The following is a 23,823-nucleotide window of genomic DNA, read 5'->3' on the forward strand; positions in this document are numbered from 1 at the left end:
TCCATCTTTGGCTACATCTGCGGCCAAGACAAGAAGATCTGCACTGCTATCAACGCCAACGCCACTGCCGGTATCTATGGTGCCTACAGCATGTGCTCCAACGAGGCTAAGCTTGCTTACATCCTCGACGCCTACTACACCTCCCAGAAGTCCGCTGCCGATGCTTGTGACTTCAAGGGCAAGGCCACCACCCAGAAGGCCGAGAGCCAGGACTCTTGCAAGTCTGCTCTCGCCTCCGCCAGCAAGATCAACGAGGAGGTTGCCACTGCCACCCACGCCGTCGCTTCTTCCTCCACCGGTGGTTCCAACAGCAGCAGCGAGGACGACGAGAACTTTGGTCTCCAGGCTGCCTCCATCGCCCGCGTCTTCTCCCTCGGTGACTTCGCCGTTGGCGCCTACATGGCCGTCGCTGGTGTTGTCGGTGCCGGCATGGTCCTTCTGTAAAAGGGAGGTTCTTGGAAGGACCGATCTTGGTATGATTAAAGTTTCTTGCGGTGGCTTTTTAGGAACGTGCGCTTTTACTAGTTGTGTTTTTTCCTTTTTGTGTATCTAGCATCGCCGGTGTTGCATGGCTTGTGATTAGAACGAGATAGATGTCTAATGCCATCTTGCGCGATTGCTATGCCAGTCTGTGAAGTGCTTGGGTGAAAATTATACATTTGTAATGTAATAGAATACCTTGATCTTGACTCGGGTGTGAGTAGATGACTTGCACATGGAGCGGTTCCCAGCTTTTGTGAGTAAGTAGATGCTATGGTTCGGGCTCAGTAAGTCTGCTATCTCTCGACGTCGAGTTTCTCAGCGCATACTGGAATTATGTCAACTGGAGTTATATCAACCCCGTATCCGTACCGTCGAGACTTAGACCATGCTAAAGGGGCTTAAACGCCTTTGCCGCAGTTTGCTCTCAAGCCGACTCTCAAGAGTCGCTCGATTCAGCGCAAGCCTTACATTAGAGAACGTTCTAGGTTATCAACCCGCTTATCAAAGAAACAGCCGCTTCTCTGGAGAAACATACTGGCCTCTTGTGGTTTGTCCCTCTCAAGATTGGGAATTTTAGCATCATTCACTGGTAGAAACAACTCCTTGAACGACGGCAGATTATTCAACTACCCAATCGTGCAACTACTTCGAAAACCCGACAAAGGCATCGAGGCAGGATACGGAACGACTCGCCTTGAAGGCCGTACTGGATTGTGCCAAGTGCCGCTGGCAAACATTCAACTTGGAGCTGTCCTCTCTCGGCCAGGCCCAGGAGGGGGGGAGTATTGCGCCGATAACTGCAACAAACACTCCACGACTACTGTTCAATAGCATGTTCAAGAATTTTGACTGCTACGTTAGCTCCCTGAGGCTCCCGGAATCGAGTCCTCTGGATATCTGGATCAGAACAAAAGCCCCTCCAACTGCCGGAATGCTCGGCGTCTGGAGCTTTCGAACATAACGCAAGACGATTCTCAAACCCAATCCTCGCAAGTTACACCCTCAACCCAAACAAGCGTATTCAGTTCTTCTCTACTCAATGGAACAAAGATACAAGAATTTCTCTTTTCGGCAAAGCAGTCCCACGAGAAGGTACTCCTCTCGAGCATTGGCCTGCTGTCAACGTTATGATCGAGATCACAATTGACCCTGATGTCGAGCATCCTCACTCCTATCTTCGGCTGCCAACAGTAGGACCTTTTGACTCTTGGAGTCAAGCATTTCGCGTTGGGATACGTATCGAGTTCCAAGGTGGAGGGATTTGGAAAACCAGGTATCTCAGCACTACTCACTATTGTCCCGTTTCATCGATGTACAAGTCGCTGAAAGCTGAAGACTTGGGTAATGAACTCAATCACATCGAGCTTTCCTGGCTCCATTGCATGAAAACCCTTGCAACGCTATTAAACTGGCGATGGAAGCCGGAGAATAACCCCGTCAGGGATAACCTCATCCAAGCCGTTTGGGCTCTTTATAGCATCAGACTCTTTATCATCGACTTCGACTTTCACGTATTGATGAACCACATCCAGTGGAAATGCAATGCCCTCGGCTTCTGGCCCTCGAAGAGACTTCATTGGAAACTAAACGCAAATTCCCTGCAGCAGGTTTCATTGAGAGTTCGACGAACTTGGACTCGGCAAGTGATCGTGAGAAGTGTGATCTTTGTTCGGTAGTCATCTCCTCCCATGTAATGAGAAAAGGGTACCAACAACCCACTTCCATAACTAGATGCGGAATTCCAACGTAATCATTTGCCGTAGATGCAAACATGAGAGGAAAGGCGTCTCGATTTCCACCGGGACTTAGCTCCAATGCCCAATGCCAGAGAACTTTGGCCGGCTTTGCACATTCACAAGAAACTTCCGCGATATCCCAGAACTGAGTTGTCTTTCATTTCGCTTTTCATCCGAGGACAATCCCACCCGAGACGTTGAATATCCTCCCAGGGCGTATTCTAAGACTTGGGACTAAATTATGGAACGAAAATAAAGTAATCAAAGTATCCTAAACCTAGCTATATCTTTGTCACCCAGGATCGATAACCGAAGCTCTCTGCCTTCTCCTAGCCTCCAAAGGACAACCCTGCCAGGATCCGATCACAAACATTGATGGATGACGAGGGGGTCGATGCATGCACTTCCAGTGGGTTCATAGTTCTATTTGACCCTACCAATTACTTAGAATTTGCGTTGTCGACTAGGTACTAATGTTAGCAACCGCGTACGCGAGGTACTATTGCCCTCGATAGGGGTCCAAAAGAAAAGAGAATTTTACACTGACCATAGTCTATGACTTTGACAAATGAAGGGGAAGAATTTAGTTGAGATCTGGCTTATCCAAAGGACATTGGCGATTCAAGTTCCAACGCCAGCTTTTCTCAACCAACTCACTTTGGAGTTTACGGCTGTCAACGTTCGTCCAGGCAACATCTCATGCATAGTCTTGGTAGCCTTCCCTTCTGCAATCCCAGATCTCAAAATCTCGAGCTCGCTATTTCCCCAGGCTCGCGACTTGGATGCTCGATTAGCTGTCGGGGTAGTATTCGGCACTTTCATTGCTTCTTTGCGAGCTTCAGCTCTCAACAGAGCGAAACGTTCCTTGAGCGACTGCGCAGCCATTTGGGGGAAATGGTCCACTGCTAGCTTCTTCCAAGCCGTTTTGGCGATGCTCGAGGTTACTTGACTCTGCAAAAGGTCATCCTCTTCACGGGTCCACGAATGATTTCTCGCTTCTAGCTCCTTGGCTTGAGGCTGCCTTTCTCGCCTCCGACTCTTAGGAATGCTTTTGCTTGCTTGTTGATTGAGATAATCCGCGCAGTTTGCACACCTGGCATCCGCCATGAATCCGGTGAACGAGGAACCAGGCACGCGGGCTGCTGCACATGCAGGATTCCCATGAACATCAGCATTCCCTGCAGCTACCCACAACTCATGCTGTGTGCGTCTTTGCCCTCGGTCCTCAAATTGCAAGGTGGAACTGGGGTCCCTTTCTTCGTTGTGTTTCATGAAATGCCGATGGCAAGTTTGACATCGCCGCGGTCCCAGGGGATCTCCTGGTTCTGCAAGACGGCAGTGGTCTCGTTCGGATGTGTCTGGCTTAAGTTCTCGGTTGCATACTATGCAAACAAATGTCTGTCGGCTAACGGCTTGCCCGACCATCCCTTGATGTATTGACAGAGCTTTATTGAGACCGTCACCATCAATATCCGGAATTTTCGCGCGATCTCGAATTCTGTCGTAAAGGTCATAGCAGGGCTTTGGATTGTACCGCCCCGATGACTCTCTACCAGTAAACGTCCCAATCAAAGCCATGAAGATAGTTTCTAGCAAAGGAACATAGCTAGATGACAGATCTGAAAGCCAACTATCCCAGTTGTAAAAGTCGAATAGCAATTTCCTGTCCATTCAAGACAATCCCTCGGTCCCGAAAACATCCTCCCAGTAAACACTTCACCTGCGCCCTGCCATTTTGATCACTCCCCAACGCCATCTCTTCAGCTGCCCACGCTAAAAAGCATGCTTACCTTGAAAGTTAAACGAAGACCCATCCAAACTCCGCAGTATAGGACTGACCCATTCGGACACGGAGACGATGCTTATATTTAACGTGGACTAGGACTCGGGACGATAAGTGAGTGGCGCAGGGTGCGCCATGCTTCCCAGCTGAATACCCAGAGAGACAGAAAGAAGCCTCGTGGCGGTCTATTAAAAATAGACTAGAAAGCCGTTAGGCAGATTGGCACGAACAGTTGTTCAACGGTAGGATTTTCACGATGGAGTTGAAACGTACGAGTTGGCGCTTCAAGAGGATTATTGAGAAAGGATCTGCACCAAAGTACTGCTCTCTTCATTCTTATTTGATAATGACATTAAAAAAATAAATAAAAGAAAAATCGACAGGCCTGCAGATAATTGTTTGACGCTGACAGATCCCGCCGTCAGCACAGCCCGTGAAACTACTGGTATAAGCAACGCCTTCAGCGCTAGCTCAAGTTCCACCCAGCCACGATGTAGGACTCGGGCATGTTGGTCTTCAAGAATAAACTGCATATAAGGGCTGGAAGAGACCCAGAAAGATCTTCCAGCCCTATCACTCATATACACAATCACCATGATTCCTTCAATTCTATTAGCCCTCGCTGGGGTTAGTTTCGCAGCCCTCGAGCCCAGGCAGGTTATGCACCAGGCTCGAAACCAACCATCTTTCATTTCATCGCGGGATCTTTCTGAAGCTGAGAGCGAGCCTTGCAAGTTCATAAGTCAAGCTTATGTGGAGGCTGAGCCTGAGCCTGGGAAGCCTGTCGTTCTTGCTATTCCTCCCTCTGTGGGTATTGCATGTCTCAAGTCTGTTCCTCTGGATAAGAAGCGAGATCTCGAACTGCTGGATTATCTTGAGCCTCTGATTGGGTTTCAAAGTACGCTTGAGATTCTTGCTGATCCGCCGAAAGAGTATCTGTTTCCTGGTGTGGATGTTCTTGGTGGCTTTGATAAGATTCGGAGCAAGTTAGAGAATAACAAGTACGAGACTCAATATGAAGTCATGACAGATCTGCGAAGCCTTGTAAGTTTTTCCAATTCGTTGTACAATGGTGTACTTACGATAATAGTTTGCCGCTGCAAATGATGGTCACTTTGACTATCCTCCTGCTCTGCTCAACGCATTCTACTACGTCCGACGAGGTGTCGAGTTCGAGTCCGTGTCTGCCAACGGCATTCGACTGCCATACATCTTCCATGTCATCGACACTAGCCGTGGTAACCAAGGTCTTCTCGACTATACCCCCTCAGCTGTCAAGTCTATCGATGGAACCCCGATCGCTGAGTGGCTCGAGGAGGATGCTTCTTTCGCAACATCAAATAGCCAAGACCCTGATGCTCAGTACAACGGTCTCTTTGCATCTATTCCTCGTGGCGCTGTTGGATCATCTAGCAGCACACTCTTCACCCAGTTCGAGATTCCTGATACATACACCATCGAGTTCCACAACGGTAGCAAGTTGGAGATTGTCAACCAGTTGGTCATCCCTGCTACTGTTGACCTTTCTGGTATCGAGTCTGGCGAAGATTTCCATTATTACATCGAAATCACTCCCACAAACACCACCACCGAAGAACCTTCTGCCAATGAGCGTCGTTCAACTCAAGAGACTGACGACGATCTTCCTGGCTACCCCAAGCCTCTCGTCAAACAATCCAGCAACGCTGTCTCTGCATACCTTCTCAACGGCGAGGACTACAAAGACACTGCTGTTCTCTCCATCTTGAGCTTCTTGCCTATTGGCATTGACATCAGTAACCCCCCTGCTGACTTTAGCATGACCAAGTTCATCCTTGAGGGACAAGCTGTCATCCTTCAACTCATCAAGGCGGCCAAGGCTACTGGCCGTGATAAGCTCATCATCGATATGTCTGCCAACGGCGGTGGCTCAGTTGTTCTCGCCCACTCTATCTATCGTTTGTTGTTTCCTGAAGGAGAGTTTACTGGCTGGGACCGATATCGCGCCAACCCTGCTCTTGAGGCTGCCGCTGAGGTCGACTATGATAACCTCGTCAAGTCGTTGATCACAAGATCTGAGTATTACCCTGTCGCCCCTGGTAACAAGTACCTCGAGACAGGAAAGGAGTTTTATGGCCCTTATACTGTCAAGGGCCAGAATGTCACCGCAGCCTTCCAGACTGACAAGACTGTTCCCTGGGATGAGAGCATTCCTGCTTATATCAATGGCTTCGACCCCGAGAGGAAGCCTTTGGTCGCGGAAGCTCCCTGGAAGCCTGAGAATATCATCATCGTGACTGATGGTATTTGCGCCTCTGCTTGTGGTATCTTGACCGGTCTTCTCACCCGTAACCACGGTATTCGCACACTTGCCCTTGGCGGTCGTCCTCTCAACCAAGCCATGCAAGCCATGGGCGGCGTCAAGGGAACTCTACTCAACTTCAACGCCGACATCACCAGCGCAATCGCCAATGTCCGCGCCAACGCAAAGACCGACAAGGAGACGGCCTCTATCCTCAGCGACGCATCGTCCTCATTCCCCAGCTCGCAGAACCCACCTCTTCTTCCCCTCCCTGCCGGCGGTGTCGGCAAGGTCAACTCGCTGAACGGCTATACTGAGGATAATCTTGAGGGATACCCTGTGCACTTTAGGTATGAGGCTGCCAACTGTCGTCTGTTTTATACGCAGCGCATGATGGCTTCGCCTATTGAGTCGTGGAGACGTGCTAGAGGTGTTGCGTGGAATAACGAGCCTTGCGTGTCGGGCTCAACGACGAACAGTGATGGTACTATTGGTGATAAGGCTCTCAAGTATGATTCTCGTGTTCGCAGTCGCGCGAGTGGAATCAAGGGGCCTGGAGAGTTGAAGAAGTGATGATCCATTCATGGTAAACATGGCGTTTAGATAGATGGTGTTTACATTTAGCATGCGATGGAGTTTATCTTTTACCTATAGATTATAATGGTCATACCAATATTTAGTACTATTTTAGGTTATATTGTGTCTTATTCAAATTTGATGAGCCTCTGCAGCTTGTATTGTCACGAAGGTTTACGATCCCGATCGATTCAGCATGCCATGACGTCAGACAACTCAAAGCAGGCACTGGCACGCGACAACCACAAGCTACCTAAGCTCTGTCCTATGTATGTTCTTCCTCCTCTTCTCCTCATTCCTCTTCTTGACCTAATAATTAATTCTCTTGCGACATTCTTTTTGTAGACACAAAATCGTTATTCCGAGGTCGTCATGCCTCTCCTCCCAAGAGTCAACTCGGCCGCGGCCAACAGGTCCAAGTCCAAGAAACAAAAGTTCAAGACGTTTATGCGACAATGGTTTCTTGTCAACTGGCTCGATTTACTCGCCATGGCTGTAGTTGGAGCTGTCGCCTTTGGTGTATGTTTCTTTCCTGTGTTTTTAATCGTTGCTAATTTATTAGATCTACCATTCTCCTGTCATCATCACACGAACGTTTCCCGTCACCTTCGATGCGACCTCGGGAGATATTGTCTACCCGCAATGGGCGTACCCTGATCGCGGTTGGATTCTTCCCTCATGGCTGTCCGGTTTGATATCCATCGCTATACCTATCATCACCTACATCGCCGCCCAATTCCGGATTAAATCGGCCTGGGATGCGAGCAACGCAATCATTGGAACAAATTGGTCTGTCATTCTGGCGTCTCTTTTCCAGGTCACCCTCAAACAACTTGTCGGTGGTTTCAGACCTTACTTTCTCGATGTTTGTATGCCAGATATTTCTCTCGCCAAAACGCACAACAAGACTGGCTTGAATGGAGTTGGTTTCTACCAAATCATGTACACCACCGAAATCTGCACCCAGCCTGATAAATCGAGGATCCAAAATGCCATCACATCTTTCCCAAGCGGCCACACGACTGCCGCTTTCGCCGGATTTGGATTCCTCTTCCTATGGCTCAACGCCAAACTCAAGGTCTGGGCAGACCACAAGCCCGCCTTCTGGAAACTCTTCCTCACATTCTTACCTCTCCTCGGAGCAGTCCTAATCGCTGGTTCACTCACCATCGACGCTGCACACAACTGGTACGACATTCTAGGAGGCGGTTTTGTCGGCACGATCATGGCATTCGCATCATATCGCTCTACCTATGCTAGTGTCTGGGACTGGCGCTTCAACCATCTCCCGCTTCAAGAGACGGAGGCTTTCCGGTATGGGTTCGACGGGGACCTGGACTATGCTGCCCAGACTTTATCTATGGCTGCTGGCTGGGGAGGCAAGAAGGTTAGGTTGCCTGAAAGCGCGAGTGCCCCTGCTATCAGCTCTGAGTCTACGCTTCGAAGTGGCGCTGAGGAGATAGAAAACCTGGATGCGAATACTAGAAGGAAGCGAAGGGGACCGGTTGGAGATGAGGCTGTCTAATGAGGAGGCTTGAGTTTACACAAGAATATTTATAGTTGGAGTTGGAGCTTGGCATAGATTTGCATATTGACTATAATGATAATGACAAGTTTTGACAAGAACATGCTTCTTCGACCTCGGCTGAGGATCCATCGATGCAAAACTGCTCTTGATGAGTTACCAACCAACGTCCGATCTGGTTGCTCTGTCTGCTCGACTTCTCTCCAGGAAACTCCGTAAAATTTGAGGAGACTTGGCCTTTCTACACTTGATATCGATGCCAAGAAGAGACAATCCCAACTACGTAATCTCTTTATACATATCGGGTTAAATGAGAATATTATGATCAAATGCTTCGGAGAACTATTACACGACCTAGGGATAAGAAGACTAAGACCTAGGCTAAGATTGACATAAAACAACGCCCAGTAAGCAAACACGCAAGACCCCCAAAACTAGTATCCTGATGCAGCAAGCCTGGCCTTCTCATCGTCCACAATCTTTTCCTCCTCGTCCTTTTTCACAATCTCATAATCGGGAAGCTCCTCCTTGACATCACGAGAAGCAACCTCAGGCGGTGTTTGCTCTCGAGTCTCTTGCACCTGGGGCTCATCAGTGTATCTCTCCTGCTTCTCAGACAAGATACTATCGCCAGGAGGAGGGACCTGGCCAACTGCTTGCACAACAGTCCGGTCATAATCAGTCCGACCCTCAAGAGCCTGGAGGACCTCGAAAAGAGGCTGAGCAGCCATTGGCCAAGCAACGTCGCCACACAGGATCTTCTTTGCTGTGATCCCATGTTCGTTGTAGAAAGTAGCATTGGCGTCGCCTCGAGTCACGACGATAGTGCCGTCGATCTGAACACCCATCCACAAACCGCGGCTCTTCATGTAGCTCCATACAGGTCGAGCGGTCTTGCTAAGAGCAGCCTCAACACTACCACCTGTCCCGATGGGTCCTAGAGCAACTGATCCCTCTGCACCGAATGAAAGGCGAGGCTTTGTGAATGCGGCGACTTGCTCCTGAGTGTTGAGAACACAAACGCAATCGTAGACATCAAGCCCAAAGACAAATCCTGCACCGAGACTGCTTACAACGAAGGAAGACGGAGGAGACCAAGTACCATCTGAACGTCGCGCGATGACTATACCGGAGCCACCGGAGAGTGAGTTATGGCAGGCGCCGGCACGGATGACGTTGAAGATGGCTAGACCGGCTGCGCTTTGGAGGACAGAAGGGGGGATTTTGACCATTGACTTGCGTGTAAGTCCGGTAGGGTGGAGGGGGCCTTTTTCTGTGGGCGATGTAGACGAGTTGAGGCCTGAGAGTGTAAGTTAGTCTTACCCTTCATAGTTTATGATTGAGATGATACTCACTGGTGAAAGAGTGAAGAATTCGAGCAGCCTTGCTGCACTCCTTGTCCATTGTAGAAGGCCACCATCCCTCGGCACCAAACAAGTTGGCGACCTTGTTCAATGGCGAACCAGCCTTGGAGCTGATCTTGTGAAACCGCTCGCCGGCTGTTGGCCTGGCTGTAGAAGAAGCATTTCGATCTTGAGGTTGAGGTTGTTGGTACTCTGTGCGATCCGGCTGGATGGAATAAGACGGAGGCTGCCCAGCTTGCTTGAGAGGATCAACGTTCTCAATAGACTTGTTGGATGTAGAGTAAAGGGTCATTGTGAAGATGATACGAGTTATACAAATGTGATGTGAGTGAAAGTAAGTTTATGAGAATTGGAGCTTTCGCTGATTGTATTGTTCTGATATACTCAACCAGGCACCTTCCAAGCTTATATGTCCTTCCTCGCTGTATTATCCCAATTCCGTCCATCTCGCATTCTCTTAAGCCTACGCAATCTCATCCAACCAAAACATGAATTGCTGTTGCCTCTAGGCGCAGTAAACGCGGCCGCCTAGCTAAGATGGATGTGTAGTGCGTGGACTGAGGCGCAGCATCGCCGCACGAGAAGCGAGACAAGAGCGAATGACGATCTACGAACAAAGAGGAGTGAGAACTAAAATGAGTAGACGATGGTATTTGCAATTAGAGCTCAGATTCTTTAACAAACATCATACTTAAAAAGCTTTCTTGGCTCAGTTGGTTAGAGCGTTGGTCTCATATCTGTATAGAGTGACTTAGCTTCAAGCTAGGGTTATCCAAAGGTCGTGAGTTCGAACCTCACAGAGAGCATTCATTTTTGCTGATGGTGTTGTGAAGTTGTTGGAACGAACATGATAAGACCCACTGTTTAGGCTTTACCGTGCGAGTCGCTTAGTTGGTGGCGCTTAAAATGGGTCATATTGTTTGAGCACCAATCAAAAGCCCGAAACTCAGCCTTACACAGTTCTAGTACGCTATGATACTGTGCCGCCCATAACAATAGGCTTCCCTTTTATTGTACAATTCGACCGACAATATGTACATGCGTCTTTGCGAGGGACAAAAAAAGCGAAAGTGTTCATTTTGTATATAAACGGGCACGTGTAGCTAAGGTTTCCCTATATGCCTTCACCGAATCTTTGATGCTCTTACGATCAAGAGGTGCCTCTGAAGTTTGCGATCTTGTTGGTGTTGTCAAATTGTGAGCTTTTATTGCCGCCAATCGAGAGCAGATGAAAGTACTCATGATAGATCACATCTTTAATTCTTGGAGAGTTTGATAGGAATACATAACCGCCAAATACATGCTTCATTTTCGATTCAACCGTCACAGCTTGACATCAGTATTATGTAAGAAGCAATATAGATCGTGAAGTATTTGTATCTATCAATGATCGCTTGAATGAAGGGTTACTATATATGGAATATTCCTGTCAGTCCATCTCAGTCTATGGATACGAGGCAATTATATGTATTATGATCCGAGACTCCTAGGGCTGGCTAAGAAAAGCCTGGCACATGTCAATGAACTCCGGTAGTTTCGCAAGACGATTGGCCATTGACCTTGTCTAATGCTCCGATTAAGGAATTCCATGGTTGTGTTCTCACATATGCTACAACAAGCCGTCTCGGCATGGGAGTGTGAGCAACTAAATGGCGTATGAGATTGTGCCAGGATTGACTCCAGGATAGAACTTGCCGAACTAGAGCAGACTTTCGTCATATTATTACATTACAATTCAATTGATGAGTCTGTTAGAGATCAAATCTGCGCTATTACGGCATATGCTGTAGAGAGTGAGACAATATGTCAGATTAGTTCATATGACTTTCAATGCTTGAGGTTTGACAACACTTGATGACATCTTGAGCTTTTACTGGGAGCGCAGCGAACAATAATGTATCATTGTATACTGAATAAGAATTGCTAGAAATGTCAGGGCGTAACGAGCTTAAGCTCGGTCTCACACTTTGGCCCCTTATGGGCCACATCGAGGTAAGTGAAACTTACCGGAAGGATAATCCGAAAAGGACATCAGCATATACAACACAAAGACGATCATTCTATGTGAAGGTTCTTTTGTCCGTTGGAATGTTCAACGTATCGTCTGTAGGGCCCCTTCTGATAGCACTATCCGGGGCCACAGAACCCCGGAGACATTGTGCTCCAGCATAATCAACTAACCCTCGTGTGCTTGCAGAATGTCGGTCAAGCGTTAAAAGTTCGATGACAGAGCGCCACGGAAAGGAAATGTGCTAGCTGGCAGGATGTGATAGGGCTAGCAACAGTGGTTGAGAAATCAGGCTGCGTCACACAAGCAGGGGTTGGGTGATATATCAATCCGGGAGCCCAGGCGAACCACAATCAAACACTCCGCAAGACATCCTGCACTTGTTTGCCTTGTTGAGGCTTTTCCCCCGCACCAACGCCTTGAGACGAACCGTTGATATGTTGTGTAATCGATTGTCTTTGACCACTCCTCAGCCACGACCCTACCGTTTTGCTGATGGCATTGACGGGACTTTCCAGAGGCTCGATGATTCCCTCCGGTTTGCTCACTGGATCAGAGATTGGAGTGAAAGCCACCTCAGACAAGGCTCAGCAGTGGCTGGTCTTATCGATGTAAGGTCACAGACTCTGGAGACAGACCTCGATGCCCTACGATATGAACTGCACGAGATGGGCTCCAGCATCGTCAATGGCGTTCCCACCTATATTGGAGAACTCTTGGAAAGAATAAAAAGATGTGTCGCCGAACTTACAGAACTCGTCGACTTCTACGGCCAAAACAGAGAACAGGGGCGCTCTGATGCCCTTGACGCTCTGTTTGCCTCCCAGTTCATTCTGGACATTGATGAGAGAACCGGCTACCCTCGATCCCTGCCGAATCAGCAAGGACTAGTGCAGATGGCCATAAGTATTGCCGAGACTCTAGGGAAAACATCACTAAACGGAGCATCTCTGGTTCCCCAAATGGAGGCGGTGCAGTCGTTCGAGGAGCATCGGTATGTCACCACTTGTTGGTTGGGAACACAGACAGCTAACAATAACAAGCCCGCATTTAGAGAGATGTCTATTTCAATTCGCCAGGATGCTCGAGCCGCGATACGTACATACCTACAACAAGACCGAGGACGTGCCTTACGAGCAGAAGGCATTCGAACCCATCGCCAAGGGGAGCTTCGGGGCAGTCGTTAGGGTAGAGCACAAGAAAACTTCTGAGGAACTTGCGATGAAAACCTTCTTCTGTAATGATCGGAGCAAGATTCTACAGGAGATCGGGGTTCTGGAAGTTTGCAACCACCCCAACATCGTCAAACTGGTCGAAGCATTCACTGTAGCCAACGACGAGAGATACGAAGAGGACAACGGCATCATTCATCTCATACTGAGACCCTGGGCCCCCTATACCCTCGAAGACTTTTTGAAGTCAACAGACGGAAAACGCAAAGATCGATGCAAATGGTTCAGCCCAGGCTCACCACAGTCAGGCCTCTGCATCTATCGTATCATGAAGAAGTTGGCACAAGCCGTGGCTTCTATGCATGGACGGTCAATCAAGCACAAGGACATCAAGCCCGACAACATCTTGCTCCACGAACCCAATTCCCCAAACATCCGTCCTCTTTTGACTGATGTTGGCGTGAGCAAGGTATTCATCCGTGGGGGGTCAACCAATTTCGACGACTGCTCATATATCTTCCTCGCTCCAGAGCAAGTCGCGAGATTGGAGAGCAATCTCCGTGCTGATATATGGCAACTCGGATGCTGCTTTGCACTGATGCTAGGTGTGGCGAAGAGAGGGAGAGCTGGACGAGATGAACTGTGGGATAGCTTTTGTCGGACAAAGGATAGGCGGTCGTGTCAGATTGCCTCAGAGCATGAGCACTTCATGAAGAGTCTCAAGGTCTTGTGTGACGAGAGCCTGTCTAGACGCGAGGCCTTGAGCAGCCAGTTGGCGTATGAGCTTGTATCAGGAATGTTGGACAAGAACCATGAAACAAGGCTGGAGATTCATCAAGTCTTGTCACGCCTTGACCAACTTGTTGCTCAGATGAGCACAGTTTCAGTGGGCGATGTTGAAATGAGCTATTTGTGAAGAACCGGAAGGCATTGTGGATGGTTATCATGGCGTTTGGATATCGGAGGAGCAGTCTCTAAAGTTTAATGGGCAGGACTCAGATTGTTTAGTCACTACGGTAATCTATTGAATGCCAAAAAGAACATAATCAATTATCAACTCGACTACCTTAATCTTTACCCATCTTTACAGTTAATGGTATTTGCAGAACGATGATACTGAACAAGCCAAGCAAGTGTAATATCTGATTGGCCCCTCACCATCCCCAGATCCCAATTGCCGTGTCTAGTGGGTACGTACCCAGCACATCCCCCACGTCATCTCAAAGGGAAGCTGACCTCAACCTCCCTGAAGAAGCATCTCAAGCACCACTTCACTTCCCATAATGACAATTGTACCACCAACACCATAAACCAAATTCAACCATCCATCGCAACAATGGCTCCCGCCGCTACAAACTCTCACAGCGAGACTGCTCGTGACAACGCATCAGGCTTCATCGCCTACGCGCGGAGCTCCGTGGATCGTGTTGTTCCGCCTAATTCTCGACAGAAAGCTTATGACAACACTGCTTCTTTTGCTTCATCGCGACCTATTCTCTTTGTACGTTTCCCCTCGCCGCCCATTTACCATCGCTAACAAAACAGTCCTTTGTTGTATCGCAACTTCTTCTCTCTTTCCTCCCTCTTCTAATCTTCCTCACATTCTCCCTGTCAACCATCCTATTCGCCCTTGGCGCAGCAATCGTCTTTGCTCTTTTCTGGATTGGCGTTGCCCTTCTTGTTCTTGTGCCAGCACTACTCGTCACTTCATCCATCGCCGTCCTCGTCTGGGGCTGGGCCATTGGCAGCTTCATCATTGCACGATGGCTGTACAACCATTCACCTGTCGGAGTGCAGAACAATGAGGTTGTGAAGAAGGAGAACGGCAATTAGTTTTACGCCTACACCGTCTGCCAGCTTGGTATTAGAAACGACAACTGGGATCCTCATGATATGTCTGCATTTTGGGATCCGTGCATGGGTTATGGAGGATGTCGGGATGGACAATAAAGTATCGGTTTAGTATGGAGTCTGTTTGTCTACTGAACAAGGCCTAATGGTAATGGAGGCGGGATACAGCCCGTTCACGAAAATTGCAGAAGCATTACGCTGTCAACATGTAACATTACACTGAACATCAAGTCCTAGGGCATTGCCAACCTAAGCATTTTACCCCTAGTACAAAACATTCCGCTCAAAGTGGCTGTTAAATCTCTATTCCTCATTAATAACCGAGACCCATCTATCTGTCCCAATCGCTCATGTACAAGTACTTTACAGATACAGACCCTCTGGTTCGCCCTCCTGCTTCGTACGGAGTACTCTCTCACGCGCTGATCGGAAGTCCGCCATTTGCACCCGCATTCGTCGTTCTCGGAGAGCAAGTAGACCGGCTTCGGAGCAGATGGCCTTGATGTCGGCACCTGAAAGGTCGTCCTTTTGGGAGATGAATTCCTCGAGATCAACATCCTCGTTGAGGTTCATCTTTGAGGTGTGAAGTGTGAAGATCTTGCGCTTGGTGTTCTGGTCGGGGTTCTCGAAGAGAATCTTTCGATCGATACGTCCAGGTCGGATCAGAGCGGGATCCAGGGTATCGATCTTGTTGGTGGCCATAATGACCTTGACGTCTCCGCGATCATCGAAACCATCCAGCTGGTTGAGGAGTCGCTCACTCCCATGAACGGCGCTATCCGAAGAACAGCTCTTCCCTCAAGCTTCACCCCCTCGACAGCCGCATCACTCGATACCGTTCCTTCGAGCGCCATCTCAGCACACCCTGCCCTCGGCTCTGAGTATTCACATGCGTTTGTTAGAATCAGGATTAGTTTGTTTGGCTGTGCTCCGTAACTTAATTGCGTTTAGACCATCACCAAGGTACTTCTGAATAAGCTCACTACCTACGATACGTAGGAAAGTGGCAGAGGTCTGGTTGGCAACGGCCTTGGCCAGCAATGTCTTTCCAGTGCCGGGAGCACCGTAGAGAATGACACCCTTGGGAGGCTTGATACCCATCTCCTCGTACAGCTCCGGATGGAGCAGTGGCAACTCTACTGATTCTCTGACTTCCTGAATTTGCTGCTCCAGACCACCAATATCGGCGTATGACTCGGTAGGAGCTTTGTCGAGCTTCATGACACTGACGATAGGATCGGCATCATCTGTCAAGACGCCAACAATACTGACGCTCTTGTGGTGCAGAAGAACACTGGCGCCAGGCTCCAGTAAGTCCTTGTCCACGAAGCTCATGATGCTGACGTAGTACTCAGGACCAGTAGTACTGCTGACGATCGCATGATCATCGTCGATCAACTCCTCCAGAGTTCCAACAACCCATGGGGCTTCCTCGCATGTCATCCACACGGCCACGCTCGTCCGCTAATCGATCGACATCGGCATCGGTGCCTACAGATTGGCCCTCCTTGGCTGCCTTGGCCTTGCGTAGACGTTCCTGGTTCTCGACGTACTCCTCCTCAAGCAGGAGATGATCGTGGATTCGCTGCATTCGCAAAAGTCGGAGCTTGCATCGGCTGGTAGGGTAAACGGCGGGAAGTTTTTGAGCGGCGCTGGTGCCACCGGCCTTTCTCTTCTTGCGGCCGACTCGTGTGGTAGGTCGAGGCGGAGGTTCGTACTTGGGCTTATCCTTCTATTGGGTTGTTAGAATGGAAATAGAGGTTCCGAGCGGGTTTCTTGCCTTCTTGTCCTTCTCATCGCGTCCCCCTTCTCCCATGCCGGATTGACCTTGACCCTAGATAACGTCAATAGCTGTTCAGCTGCAGTATGACGGAAGTGTTTACCATTTTGTCAGGATCAGCTCTGGGAGCTATAGATTATGTGATGACGTTTGTTTAGCGTTGCAGTGGTTTCAATGAGGTGAGTCGTGATGGTGGATGTGATTTGATGTGGAGGAGAGAGGTCGAGGCTCCCGAGCTTAGTGATGATGAAAGCGACCGCCAGGCGCCAGGGAAACACGACAGCAGCTCCAGCCTAGTCACGTGCTGTAGCTAGCTGAGTCACGTGAAGCTTTAACTGCAACACTGACTTCAAGCAGTAACAATGAATGCAGATGCCGCAGTCGAGGGGAAAACATTATTCAAACTTGTAAGAAGCTGAAACTCTCCATTTTGAACTTAAACAATTTCTTACCATGTCCCTTCGTCCGTTTGGGGCCGATGCCAGCATCTCATAGACATGTCGCTATCGATGTTGACGAAAACAATTGGAAGGCTACTACTGTATGTCTCAATTGTTTTGTCAAGTATGGATGCAGGGAGGAAGGAAACCAAAAGTTGATCTTAAGAGTCGTTTCAAAGAGTATTCTACATATATAGTCTCGAAGTTGACAATGCAAGGGAAAAGCAATGGACCTTGATGGATTAATCGAAAGAAACATCCATATAAGCCAACACGTAAAGTTTGGCCTTGAAGTCCCTAAAGGCGCTAGCTGTTGATAAGACCAGAATTTAATTTGAGGACACTAGGAGAAGATAGCAAAGCGCATATGATATGATTGGCTTCAGTCTATACTCCTACCAACTCCATGCAATCAGAGCTCTACAAAATTGAATAAGCTCTAAGTGAGGCGGCTGAGAACACCTTTTTTGTTAACCAGGTACAGTCAGATTAGGCGGAATAATACCAGCTGATCTGGGAAAGTCTTTACTGAATTACATACAAGGTAACACTGCCTGATTATTAAACTGCCAACTCTACCTATTGATGCACTCACACAAAAGCATATTGAACTTTGATCCAACCATTTTTCGCGGACTTGATCCATGATATTCTATTTTTGAACCCGACACTGCAACCCAAGAGTAACGCCCCCCGCAGGACGCTAACTCTTAGCGGTCTCCCAGTGGAGTGACGTCGGCCTCTTCTCTTAAGCTACGCCACAGCCTGACAAAAATCAAGGACCCCTCCTTCTCCATCCAATATCACCAACCGAACCAGCCTGCCTTACCTGCACAAGACACGACCTGACCTGCAGAAGGCCTGTCTTTCGGCCCAAAGTTACCTCTTGTCCCGTCACTCGATCTAACTCTTCCCCTTTTTCAACCATAACTTGTTATTCAACATCCTCAACTCTTCCATCACCGCTTCTTCCACGAGTATCACCATCATGTCTCGGGACCGGCGTGTAGCCAAGGAGCTCAAGGATATCGAAGCCGATCATGACGACTCAGGCGTCAACGCGAGTCCTGTTAACAACGACTTGAAGCACCTCAAAGGAACATTCCCTGCGCCGCCTGATACCCCTTACGCTGGAGGTACCTTTACAGTCGACATACAGATCCCGGAACAGTATCCATTCAAGGCACCAGCGATAAGATTTGACACCAAGATTTGGCATCCGAATATCAGCAGTCAGACGGTAGGTCAACTTTCCTCCGAGTGGCGGACGTGGAGCACATAAACAGTCGACTCGTTGGGGCTGGGACAGTCAGCAAGAGGCGGACTACGACAAGAAAAGGAATTCGAGATACTAACTCAACTTTTTAGGGCGCTATCTGCCTTGACACCCTCAGCTCCAACTGGTCTCCCGTCCAGACCATCAAGACCGCACTTCTCTCCCTTCGAATGCTTCTCGAGTGCCCAAACCCCAAGGACCCGCAAGATGCCGAGGTTGCAAAGATGATGATAGAAGACCCCAAGCGCTTCGCACTCATGGCTCATGAATGGGCTGTTAAATACGCCGGCGCTCCACGACAAGACGTTGATCTCACCAAATACCAAAACGACGTCGCAGCAGCTCCGGTCAAAGACGACAATGCTCGGTACGTCAAACATAGAGACGGAGAGAATATAGCTAACACGAGGTAGACTTGCCGGATACAACAGAAACCTTGTCGAACGTTTTGTGAACATGGGCTTCCCACTAGAAGATGTTGTCGAGGCCTTCATTCATTTCGGTATAGATCGCAACGGAGGCCGAGACTACGAACTGGAAGAGGCTTACATGGGGGATGTCGTTGCCAGACTGCTACATGAAAACTAATGTGGACTAGGGAGGGCCAAGAGAAGGAATAGCGATCTGAAACACAATTTCTTTAAGCATGGTATGGGGAGTTTACGTCGGTTTGTTTTAACAACTTAGCATAGACTGGGCACAGGGTGAATGAGCTGCACTTCATATGGTTCGTAGGTCATGATAAATGGCACAAGATAGGTAGCGGTTGAACTCAGCGGTAATATGTGAAGCAATTCTTCACTTGTTTACGTTCTATGCCTACCCAACTTAGGAGACAACCACGTCGTCACATGTGCATACTCCGGCATGATCAAATATGGCTTGAAACACTTTTCGACATTAGATGGATCATGGTGTAATGTGACATTGTTGGCGTATTGCGTGCTGAGGGTTATGGCACACTCGCCTGCGGAAAAGGAACACCAAAAGGCCTTTCCACAATCTAGCCTGCGCGCCAGCCAGACCATCCTTGCTCTATCAGGTACGTACGAAGAAATCATGCAGTATGATGCAAATAGCCCTCCATGAGCGAGTCCTCGGTCAATGAATCGGACTCTACTAACTCACTCCCCGACTCACACATCTTGTCTCCCAAGGGTGAACCAAATAGTAGACGTAGCTTAGTTATAAAATTATAGCAGATCGCGGCGGACGAACTCGTTGTAGAGAGCCTTGCCCAGACCAGCGGGAGAGCGCTCGACAATGACACCGGCGTCTTCGAGAGCCTTGATCTTGGTGTCGGCACCACCCTTACCACCGGAGACGATAGCACCGGCGTGACCCATTCGTCGACCGGGAGGAGCAGAGATACCAGCGATGAAGCTGACAACGGGCTTACCGCCGTTGACAGTGTTGGCCTGCTTGAGGAACTCGGCGGCGTCCTCCTCGGCAGAACCACCAATCTCACCAATCATGATGATACCGTCGGTGTCGGGGTCCTCAGTGAAGACCTTGAGGCAGTCGATGAAGTTGGTACCGGAGAAAGGGTCACCGCCAATTCCGACAACGAGAGACTGACCAAGACCGGCCTGGGTGGTCTGGTTGACGGCCTCGTAAGTGAGAGTACCGGAACGAGAGACGATACCGATGCGGCCGCGCTTGTGGATGAAGCCAGGCATGATACCAATCTTGCACTGTTCGGGGGCGATGATACCGGGGCAGTTGGGTCCGACGAGACGAGTCTTGCTTTGGGTCTTGAGCATGTCGGTGATGCGAACCATGTCTAAGTGGGTCCACGTTAGAAACCTTCAAAACTGTCCTTCAACGTTGCAAAAACGTACCGTGCTGGGGGATACCCTCAGTGATGCAGACAACGAGGGGGATCTCGGCCTCGAGAGCCTCCTCGATACCGGCGGCGGCCAGAGGAGGACTGAGAAAAATTGTTAGGGGGCGTTTTCGTTGGAGTGTGTGGTTGATTTAGACGTACGGGACGAAGAGACCAGTAGCAGTGGCACCAGTCTCCTTGACGGCTTCACCAACGTTCTTGAAGACAGGGAGGCCGAGGTGAGTCTGACCAGCCTTCTTGGGGTTTGTTCCACCGACGACCTTGGTGCCTGTTTGTCGAGTGTCAGTTTTTGTCACATGTATCATCGTGACATCGATATAGCGAAGACCGTACCGTATTCGATAGCTTGTTGAGCGTGGAAACTACGTCATTCGTTAATTTTGAAGATTTATTTGACAATTGAGAATTGCGCCAACTCACGTTCCCTGCTTTCCGGTGAAGCCCTGGTAGATGACCTTGGTGTCGGCGTTGATGCGCAGGTTGTTGATGGTCTTAGCATACTGCGACGAAGAATAGGCTCGGCGGCCAACGTTTTGCAGCGCCGAGGCGCGAGTGGCTCTGGTGAAGGACTGCATGATGTCGGGGGGTGGAGGGGAGAGGGAGTGAAGAAGAAGAAAAAACGTCGCTGTCTGTTGCAACGTCTAGAGGATTAACTTGAGGTTTTGGAATTGGAAGGGAAAAACCGTCGATACCAGGAGCTTTCGGGAGGTTCGTGGTTTGGTTCGTATCAAGATTATCCCGTGGCCGGGATTCAACGGCCTAAGCCAAAACGGGTCGACTCACGCACTTTCCTCACAAGGTCAGTTGGTGCTTGACCTTGCGCTACGGGTGGTCTCGGAGTCAGTATGCCGAGTGAGAGAGGGCGGAAGATAGATGATCCGGTGGGAAAAGTCAAGGAGAGCCACTCACAGGAGCGCGTGGAGAATCTGTCGTGGTGAGCGTTTTGAGATACGGCTAATCGCGGGTTCTCGGTGAGGGCGAGACGACGGGAAGATGCGTCATTGGACATGATGGGGACCTGAGACCCTCTTTTGCTTCGGACTTGTATCTCCAATGTTTGCACCTCGTTGAGTTTACGTTTAAAATCGCGGACATTGACAACCTGATCCCGTGGGAATGCAACATGCTGCACTTACAATTATTCAAAATGAGTGAATTCTATCTACTCGTTTCAATGAGCGACTACAGTCAGTATCTATCTAAGGCCAGTATTCAAATGGATATCGTTCTCCTATTCCCAATTGTTACTTCTGAGTAATTGAGCGGTAACAATACAACTCCGAGGAGGCATCTTGAACAAAATCAGTTGATACCTCGGTCCCGGTAAAGCTTATCGGCTGGTATAATACATCACCGGACCATCCATTCCCTGTCGCTCATACTCATCCAACTGAAGACACCGCATCGCATGACATTTCAGTTCATCGCGTGCATCTCCAAGGAAGAGCGTTCCAATCGAGTCGTCTTAGTAGACGCTCTTGACGTCCCAGCCGACAGCCATCACCCTGGCAGCAAGGAAACAGGCGAGTGCCAGCACATACGACAGCCCATCAAATACAATGAGAGCAGTCCAACCAGAGTCACCCTTGTCACCAGCCTCGAGAATGGCACCAGCAATAGGCAAGCTGCTGAGGGTTCCAAAGCTAGCTACCATGAAAGCTGTCGAGATGAATCGTCCATAGTCGCGAGGATCGCAGAGCTGACCCACGCAAACTGGTGTGAGTCCAAGGTTACTACCACTTGCAAAACCAAACACAACAGCGAACGCGATGATCATTGCCTGAGAGTCTCCAGCTGGCAACCACAGAGCAAAGGCCGATATGATGCAGAGCCCAAGCGTCAGCAGAATGACATTAAACCGCCCGATCTTGTCGGCTAAAAGACCGGGGAGAAAACGACCGAGCAATGAACCCGCATTGAGGATCGAAATCAGGGTGTAAGAGCTGTTGGCATCGCCAGAGTGTCGTCCGGCATAAGACACGATGTACGTCAATGGCACGAAGAGTCCCCATTCCATAAAGAAGATTCCACATGCAGAAAACGTAAACTTCAGGTCTTTGAAGATGCTCAGGTCTGGCCAGACCGAGGACACCTTATTTGATCGCGGGAGACGCGAGCGCATGCAGAGCGTGGCGGGAACGGTGAGTCCGAGGATGATGAAGCCCAGAATACGGGTCGTCCATGCAAAGCCAACGCTGGGGAGAAGTTTCTGTAAAAAGATGGGAAATATGATACCGCCAATTGATCCTGCAGTCATTGCAACGCCAGTTGCAAGACCTCGTTTCTGGTCGAACCAATGGGCAATAGATGCATAACACGGTGAATTGAGAAGGGCGCCTCCAAGGCCACCCACAACCGAGTATGAAAGAAGAATCTGGTAAAATTCCTCACAAACGCTGAGTATGAACAAACTTGCCGCGATGAGTATACCTCCAGAGGCAACAATGAGTCGAGGACCGTATTTGTCAAAAACAGGTCCGACTTGAATACCGACAAGAAAGACGAGGAAGAGATAAAGGCTGAAGATCCAGCCGATCTGAGAAGACGAGTAATCACGAAGTTGGTTCTCGGAAAAGTACGACTCAAAAACAGCAGAGGTGTTGATGAGGCCGTAGATCGAAAACATTCCGCAAAAGGATCCAAAGACTACAAGCCAAGCTTCGAGTCCGCCTTCTGGAAATTCGAGGTTCGCTTCACTGTCGTCGGCGCTGGCTTCGCTCGGGTGCGCTACACCTCCGGTCTCGAGGCCCGCATCGTCCGGGGCCGGGGCGGCATCTCCACGGGGGACTTCGGGGTTAGTTTTGGGTTGGGCCTGCTTTTCGTGCTGGTTTTTTAGGCAGCTGTCCTCTGCATTGTGTTCGTTATATGTCATGTGTGAAAACACGGTAGATCACAAAAAAAGAGTACAGTTTTCTAATGCCTCAGGGTGTGAAGAGTGTAGTAGACATGGGATAACTGTATGAGTTGGGTTGAGATGGGTTGAGAGAAAGGTGAGTGGGGAGGAGGAGGAAGAATTTATAATCCCGGAAATAGGATCCGAATCGGTTAATAATTTGCATGCTCAATAATTGACAGTTGGGGTTGGGCGCTATTAACAAATGTCATGTTAGTGTTCGGTTCAAGGGCGTGGGTATGCAGGTCTTGGCATCACTTGTGAGTTCCATGACTCGACTGCCAGTGTTATGTTCCATGACGGACAAGTGATTCGCTCCCTATATTCCAGTGTTCCATCCAATTGGGCCTCAGAGCATGGAATTGTTTCCAGTGATCAATTGAGAATCCTCCGGTGCATTAATTCGCCCCTCGGTGGGACTCGGTCTCGTCTATCAACAGTTATCCACATCGGATCCGGAGCCGCTCCGCATTCCTTTACACTGGGGATTTCACTTAAGCTTATTTTCCTGCACTGCTATTCTTGCTTTAGTAACAGTGGTGAAACCTGTGAGATCCAGATTCGCTTAGTTTGGGAGTCCATCCTTTGCGTAGTGATGTCAGTGTGGGCTAATGACACTGGTATCCCCAAGTCGGCATCTCGTTCCGAGTACACTAACACCTACTCAAGGAGTAATCTGAATTAGATTGAGGACTATTTACGGAGGTTTTATTGACAAATCGATATTCTCTCTCAATTTATGTCTCTCCTCTGTCCCGTATGTGTTGTCATCACTCGTGATAACCAGCGATCATGCATCTATAAGGCAT

The 23,823-nt window shown here is 49.1% G+C and overlaps 12 protein-coding genes and 1 non-coding gene across 16 annotated transcripts in view; 7 read left to right on the top strand and 6 right to left on the bottom strand.

Moving 5' to 3' along the window:
- The window catches only part of FOXG_18811 (uncharacterized protein), a 2,149-nt gene extending 1,596 nt beyond the window's left edge, over positions 1 to 553 (top strand). Inside the window, exon 3 of the mRNA XM_018398949.1 lies at positions 29 to 553. Within this exon, the coding sequence (XP_018239045.1) occupies positions 29 to 444 (416 nt within the window). The 3' untranslated portion in view covers positions 445 to 553. The remainder of the gene's footprint in view (positions 1 to 28) is intronic.
- A 1,333-nt stretch (positions 554 to 1,886) lies between these two features.
- Positions 1,887 to 2,060, bottom strand: FOXG_18812 (uncharacterized protein; the record flags this gene model as incomplete). The annotated part of the gene is made up of 1 exon (XM_018398950.1): positions 1,887 to 2,060. The coding sequence occupies one exon, from the start codon at positions 2,058 to 2,060 to the stop codon at positions 1,887 to 1,889; it is 174 nt and encodes a 57-aa protein (XP_018239046.1).
- A 780-nt stretch (positions 2,061 to 2,840) lies between these two features.
- Positions 2,841 to 3,797, bottom strand: FOXG_18813 (uncharacterized protein; the record flags this gene model as incomplete). Its single annotated transcript, XM_018398951.1, has 1 exon — positions 2,841 to 3,797. The coding sequence occupies one exon, from the start codon at positions 3,795 to 3,797 to the stop codon at positions 2,841 to 2,843; it is 957 nt and encodes a 318-aa protein (XP_018239047.1).
- A 518-nt stretch (positions 3,798 to 4,315) lies between these two features.
- FOXG_04355 (uncharacterized protein) lies at positions 4,316 to 6,997 on the top strand. The gene is made up of 2 exons (XM_018382347.1): positions 4,316 to 5,046; positions 5,093 to 6,997. The coding sequence occupies exons 1-2, from the start codon at positions 4,597 to 4,599 to the stop codon at positions 6,854 to 6,856; spliced, it is 2,214 nt and encodes a 737-aa protein (XP_018239048.1). The 5' UTR covers positions 4,316 to 4,596; the 3' UTR covers positions 6,857 to 6,997.
- A 127-nt stretch (positions 6,998 to 7,124) lies between these two features.
- On the top strand, positions 7,125 to 8,580 carry FOXG_04356 (uncharacterized protein). Its single transcript, XM_018382348.1, has 2 exons — positions 7,125 to 7,378; positions 7,422 to 8,580. The coding sequence occupies exons 1-2, from the start codon at positions 7,232 to 7,234 to the stop codon at positions 8,382 to 8,384; spliced, it is 1,110 nt and encodes a 369-aa protein (XP_018239049.1). The 5' UTR covers positions 7,125 to 7,231; the 3' UTR covers positions 8,385 to 8,580.
- Positions 8,388 to 10,328, bottom strand: FOXG_04357 (uncharacterized protein). Of its 2 annotated transcripts, XM_018382350.1 has the most exons (3): positions 9,740 to 10,328; positions 8,761 to 9,684; positions 8,651 to 8,738 (listed from the first exon to the last, which is right to left on the bottom strand). In XM_018382350.1, exons 1-2 carry the CDS (start codon positions 10,038 to 10,040, stop codon positions 8,819 to 8,821), a joined length of 1,167 nt encoding a protein of 388 aa, XP_018239051.1. In that variant the 5' UTR covers positions 10,041 to 10,328; the 3' UTR covers positions 8,651 to 8,738; positions 8,761 to 8,818. The 2 variants fall into 2 exon arrangements, with proteins under 2 accessions (XP_018239050.1, XP_018239051.1); XM_018382349.1 differs by having other exon boundaries at positions 8,388 to 9,684.
- A 118-nt stretch (positions 10,329 to 10,446) lies between these two features.
- Positions 10,447 to 10,554, top strand: FOXG_18814. Its single transcript has one exon. It is a non-coding gene; the product is annotated as a tRNA-Met (tRNA).
- Positions 10,555 to 12,122: 1,568 nt separating this feature from the next.
- Positions 12,123 to 14,011, top strand: FOXG_04358 (serine/threonine protein kinase). The gene is made up of 2 exons (XM_018382351.1): positions 12,123 to 12,750; positions 12,800 to 14,011. The coding sequence occupies exons 1-2, from the start codon at positions 12,194 to 12,196 to the stop codon at positions 13,842 to 13,844; spliced, it is 1,602 nt and encodes a 533-aa protein (XP_018239052.1). The 5' UTR covers positions 12,123 to 12,193; the 3' UTR covers positions 13,845 to 14,011.
- Positions 14,012 to 14,161: 150 nt separating this feature from the next.
- Positions 14,162 to 15,122, top strand: FOXG_04359 (uncharacterized protein). The gene is made up of 2 exons (XM_018382352.1): positions 14,162 to 14,429; positions 14,474 to 15,122. Exons 1-2 carry the CDS (start codon positions 14,265 to 14,267, stop codon positions 14,759 to 14,761), a joined length of 453 nt encoding a protein of 150 aa, XP_018239053.1. The 5' UTR covers positions 14,162 to 14,264; the 3' UTR covers positions 14,762 to 15,122.
- On the bottom strand, positions 14,935 to 17,188 carry FOXG_04360 (26S proteasome regulatory subunit T2). The gene is made up of 4 exons (XM_018382353.1): positions 16,663 to 17,188; positions 16,560 to 16,613; positions 15,669 to 16,511; positions 14,935 to 15,607 (listed from the first exon to the last, which is right to left on the bottom strand). The coding sequence occupies exons 3-4, from the start codon at positions 16,220 to 16,222 to the stop codon at positions 15,442 to 15,444; spliced, it is 720 nt and encodes a 239-aa protein (XP_018239054.1). The 5' UTR covers positions 16,223 to 16,511; positions 16,560 to 16,613; positions 16,663 to 17,188; the 3' UTR covers positions 14,935 to 15,441.
- A 350-nt stretch (positions 17,189 to 17,538) lies between these two features.
- FOXG_04361 (ubiquitin-conjugating enzyme (huntingtin interacting protein 2)) lies at positions 17,539 to 20,899 on the top strand. 2 transcript variants are annotated; one of them, XM_018382355.1, is made up of 4 exons: positions 17,777 to 17,817; positions 17,859 to 18,239; positions 18,368 to 18,642; positions 18,689 to 19,116. In XM_018382355.1, the coding sequence occupies exons 2-4, from the start codon at positions 17,988 to 17,990 to the stop codon at positions 18,861 to 18,863; spliced, it is 702 nt and encodes a 233-aa protein (XP_018239056.1). In that variant the 5' UTR covers positions 17,777 to 17,817; positions 17,859 to 17,987; the 3' UTR covers positions 18,864 to 19,116. The 2 variants fall into 2 exon arrangements, with proteins under 2 accessions (XP_018239055.1, XP_018239056.1); XM_018382354.1 differs by having other exon boundaries at positions 17,539 to 18,239; positions 18,689 to 20,899.
- Positions 17,770 to 20,908, bottom strand: FOXG_04362 (succinyl-CoA ligase [GDP-forming] subunit alpha, mitochondrial). 2 transcript variants are annotated; one of them, XM_018382357.1, is made up of 6 exons: positions 20,542 to 20,908; positions 20,455 to 20,483; positions 20,263 to 20,389; positions 20,117 to 20,205; positions 17,861 to 20,058; positions 17,786 to 17,819 (listed from the first exon to the last, which is right to left on the bottom strand). In XM_018382357.1, the coding sequence occupies exons 1-5, from the start codon at positions 20,694 to 20,696 to the stop codon at positions 19,469 to 19,471; spliced, it is 990 nt and encodes a 329-aa protein (XP_018239058.1). In that variant the 5' UTR covers positions 20,697 to 20,908; the 3' UTR covers positions 17,786 to 17,819; positions 17,861 to 19,468. The 2 variants fall into 2 exon arrangements, with proteins under 2 accessions (XP_018239057.1, XP_018239058.1); XM_018382356.1 differs by having other exon boundaries at positions 17,770 to 20,058.
- Positions 20,909 to 21,219: 311 nt separating this feature from the next.
- On the bottom strand, positions 21,220 to 23,259 carry FOXG_04363 (uncharacterized protein). The gene has a single exon (XM_018382358.1). It carries the CDS (start codon positions 22,991 to 22,993, stop codon positions 21,587 to 21,589), a length of 1,407 nt encoding a protein of 468 aa, XP_018239059.1. The 5' UTR covers positions 22,994 to 23,259; the 3' UTR covers positions 21,220 to 21,586.
- Between the last annotated feature and the right edge of the window lie 564 nt (positions 23,260 to 23,823).

The sequence above is a fragment of the Fusarium oxysporum genome, chromosome 4, assembly GCF_000149955.1.
Source record: "Fusarium oxysporum f. sp. lycopersici 4287 chromosome 4, whole genome shotgun sequence".
In the NCBI taxonomy this organism is placed as follows: Eukaryota; Fungi; Ascomycota; class Sordariomycetes; order Hypocreales; family Nectriaceae; genus Fusarium; species Fusarium oxysporum.